We start from the raw sequence: 4,372 nt of genomic DNA on the forward strand, positions 1-4,372 counted from the left end.
GGCCCTGCACTGCACACACAGGGAGCAACCAGAGGCTCAGGCCAAGGCTTGGGCTGCGCTCAGGGCTGAGGCAGCTGCAGAGAACGGCACGTGCTGGGAATCCTGGAGCAGCCCCCTCCACCAGCAAAGCCGTGCTACTGCCACCAGGGAGACAGCCCCATTCTCCTAAGCAAGGAGCTGAAAAATTATCCTCCCTGTCCTCTGCAAAAAAAAGGTCACTGAATCACTGAATGTTACTGTATCTGTACTGCAAATGCAATCATAGAGCTAAGTATTCCACAGGATGACCCACGGCACAGAATCAGATGCTGAAATACCAGACATTATTTTTCAAAGAACATAAATCCATTGGTTTTAAGGCTTTATAACATAAGAGATAAAAACAGATGGATTTTATTCATGCAGTGCCAGCCATCTTTCTTATCTCAATAAAGGACATGATTCAGAATTATCACACACACACTTAAGTCATTTGTATGATTCAAATTATTTTAATAAACTCTGTACTTACTCAGATCTCTGCATTTTATAGTACTATACTCAAAGGAGATACAGAGATAGTCACATGCTTCCCTCAGTTCAGGAATAGATATCCCATCAGGACAGCGTATCACCCCAGTCTTGTAGTAATCCTGCAGGATGCACCAAGAAAAAACACAATGCACAACATCCACCAACAGAAACATTGCATCATTTCATTCATGATGCCTTCTCCACAGAGAAAGCCCCCAAAATGTAAGACAGCAACAAATGTTAAACTTTGTGAATCTTCCTGTCCTCAAATTTATCAGTTTTCAGAGTTGCATTCAGAGCAGTGAGTTCTGGTTAAAAATGTTATTGAAGTGACAACTACTAATAGTGATAATTTTGCTGTCTTTTATCTGTACTTCACTGAGCTCTTCCCATTCCAAGGCTGCTGACAAAGCAGTCCAGCAGCTTTACTTCCTTGTGTGGATATTAAATAAGGGGCCATTTCCATCTCAGACTGAAGTTTGTTTGACTCCTGTTAGCTACGTGAAGTTCACTTCCAGTATTCTGTTTCACCTAATTTCTGCTCTAGAAGGGCAGAATATACTTGAATTTGGTGAACTAAATGCATAGGAAAAGATGAACTGATTGCTGGCAGCAGTAATTTTTGGTTTCTTCCGTGAGTACTTTCTCTCTCTCTGTCACATGTTCATGTCTAAGAAAAGGGGGATTCATATCAATCATCTCCCCCCCTCTACTAAACAATATAAAGAGCAGTATCTATGCCATCCACAAAATCTAGATATGCAAGTTGGGTTAAACCAAGAGGTTTTACTTCTTAACAGTGCTTGTCCTAACAGTGCCCCCTAAAAACTCACCAGAATAGCGCGAAACACAGTAGAACCAATTCCTTCAGCAACTTCATACTCTCCTTTTTCATTGGGCCGTGTAAAGTTGTGTTCTCTGCCTGATCCAAACATCCTGCTCAAGAATGAAAGTAATTTGGGTTAGAATTCCTCACTATGGTTTTCTTGTTTGTAAATAAGAAAAATAGAATGCAAGAAGTTGTAAAGAAACTGCAGGGGGAAAAGCAGTGCATTCTGTTCAGTTGGGTTATGTTTTTCACCTCATGATCTGACGTGCCTTTTCTGACCACTCTACAAGAAATAATATTTAGAAAATCACAGTCTAACAGGATACAGGCTTAAGGCAAGTAGTACATTCTTATTATAGCTACTTTTACCTCTCAAGCTGTTCCTGCTTACTGTCCTGCAGACTGGCATTGAGGGAAAGTGGGTCTATAAATAACCTGCGTGTTAGAGCACTATTTCCGTATCTTTATTAACCTACTTTTCAATTAGCAAAAGATAAAATAAGCTTGTTCCTTGAACCAATCCCAAAGGGAGAATAACTCAGCATCACACATGCACAAAAAATCCAGTGCATTAGGCAGCACCACTTACTCTGAGGCTGGGCATGGAAAAGGAAACTATTTCATTGCCTCTTTTCAGCTGATACACTTCCAGTCTGTCTGGATATTTATATGTATGCATGTATTGTATAATATACAAGTGCTTTAAATCAATTATTTAATTCTATTGATTCTTACTTCCATTTATTTCTTTTGACAGTTTAGACAGAGAAGCATTTCTTGCTTTCTCTGTGACTCACCCAACTTTTCACAAAACAGGGATCCAAGGTACTATTTATCCCACACTGCAGTGATTTAAACAGAGCAGAAATTGTATAATCACATTTATTACCTGTAACATGGCAAGGAGATTTATATATGTGTATTTTAAATATGATTATATCCTTGTGTGCTGAGAAATAGCTGTATTTTAACGAAAAAGCCAAATCCAAAGTGAAACAGACAAACCTTTCTTTTCTTTCTTGAAGTAAGATTTTAAGTGGTGCCCTCTGCATTTGGACAAGGCAAAACCAACCAGAATTTGACCAGTCAATTATGGAATCTTTTCCCACCAAGCAAACATGTTAAATATGTTGCTCATTATAGTTTCTACAGAAAACATTACACACATATTGCAGACTGGCATTCAAGTGTTGATCATTTTGAGTATTCAGCCTCTCTGCTGAGGGGCTCAGGGATGTTACACTGATTATTTGACATTTCAGAAGATAAATGGGCTGAGCTTGAACATTGTCAGGGTAGGCCCACTAGGCAAAATAAATTCCTTCAAGATTTTCCTCCTTGCTCTTTTGAAAGAGACTGTCTACACTCGCTATGCCACTTTGTTTTATGAAGCACCTAGCTTGAAAAATGAGAAAGAGTGAGGCAGACTGAACACAGAAGCAATGCCCAGGAAGACAGAAAGAAATGGGAACATCATGAAATGGTAATTTATTTATCAGCTGTCATCTCTAGGTAACAGACATCTCTTGGCTTTCCTGCCAAAACCAGAGAACTTGCATTCAATTTTTACTTAAAGACATTTCTAAACTGGTAATACTTAACATTAGCAAGATCAGCTGCAGCAATATGAGTCCAACAGCTATTCAAACAGTTTAAATATCCAGCTCTCTATAACACTTGGGGACTAAGGGAAAAACCAAAACCAAAAGAGATACAAACCTGCCCAACATTGTGTTAGGTTGTGCAGTGAAGATGGAAGGATCTACAACAAATCTGGTGTTGTCCACGATGAGTGTCACTCGCTCGGAAGTTCTGACGTTCCGAGCTCCCTCTTTGCCATTTTCATACACAAACACCATTTCCCCACCAGCCTTGCAGCTGCCATCTGAGCTGGACTGGCTGCTGTTCCTGCTGCTGGTGCCCATGCTGACAACAGAACCATTGGGGGACGTCTTCTGGGGCCGGGGGCTGCTGGGCCGAGATGAACTGTGATCCTTCTCGCGATCTTCGGTGGAGACGAGGTGGAAGGAGAAAAAACAGGAAATGAAATTAGAGATTTACAGGAGTCCTATGTAGCCTGTGTCCTTCTGGGCACAAAACACATCCATTTGAGAAGTACAAATTATTTTGGTTAAATCTATTCTGGTTAAAGAAACCTTCAAAAATAACTGTCCATTTATGAGATTCCAAAGTCTGCATCACCTAGACATCAAATCCACCTTACCTTCCCCAAAAGTCTTTACAAAGAAAATTTACTACTCTAGTACTGAAAAGGAACTCAACATGACACAGAAGCTATTGCATCACAGTTGGTGCTACAGCTCAAAGAAACAAACCATATTTTGTCACTTTAAAAAATCCCTATTTCCTCTATTTCCAAATACCTAGACCCTACAGAGTAAAGGGGAAGTTTTCAGTCAATTATCTATAAAAATTAGATTGTTCTTGTGATTTGAACTAAATAAGAACATCGTGTAGGAATACACACAGCAGACTGGAAAAAAAGTTATAGCTTATTAAAGAAGGGTATTCCCAGCTCAGGGCACATATAAGAAATCTGTACATTGTGCCATGAACAAATAACACTTTTTATTGTATTCCTTTAACAAAATAGTACTCAAATTTGGAGAATTTTAGTCCTGAAATGGCAGAGATGTGCACACACCAGAATGATACTGTCTTGTTGGTGAAGTGACATTCCTGATGCATGGAGTGAGCTGAGACTCTGCTCTTTCGTGGGATGAGTCACGAGATCTGTCACTGGATCTGCGCCTGTCCCTCGACCTCTCGTGTCCGCCACTGGCACCATGGAGGCTCATCTTGGTGTAGTCTATTCCTTTAGCTACACGGGATGAGGTGCTGAAAGCAGAAATAAGGCACATCCTCAGCATTTCAAAGTTTCTGAGACATTACACACCTAAATTTTCAAGGCGTTCACGCTCCATCCATGGAGACGTTTCCAAGATTAGGATAATCCAGCTCCATTTTCTTTGTTGTACTCATGTTTGTATTTACACTTGCTTGGAACAT

The 4,372-nt window shown here is 40.1% G+C and overlaps 1 protein-coding gene across 3 annotated transcripts in view; it reads right to left on the reverse strand.

Annotated features, from left to right (window-relative positions):
• The window catches only part of BTBD10 (BTB domain containing 10), a 28,048-nt gene that overhangs the window by 3,642 nt on the left and 20,034 nt on the right, over positions 1-4,372 (reverse strand). For all 3 annotated transcript variants that reach the window (XM_031061196.1, XM_005426122.2, XM_031061197.1), the window contains 4 exons: positions 4,008-4,201; positions 3,062-3,347; positions 1,347-1,449; positions 512-632 (listed from right to left, as the gene is read on the reverse strand). In XM_031061196.1, the coding sequence (XP_030917056.1) occupies positions 512-632; positions 1,347-1,449; positions 3,062-3,347; positions 4,008-4,201 (704 nt within the window). The remainder of the gene's footprint in view (positions 1-511; positions 633-1,346; positions 1,450-3,061; positions 3,348-4,007; positions 4,202-4,372) is intronic.

The sequence above is a fragment of the Geospiza fortis genome, unplaced genomic scaffold (genome assembly GCF_000277835.1).
Source record: "Geospiza fortis unplaced genomic scaffold, GeoFor_1.0 scaffold590, whole genome shotgun sequence".
Classification (NCBI taxonomy): Eukaryota; Metazoa; Chordata; class Aves; order Passeriformes; family Thraupidae; genus Geospiza; species Geospiza fortis.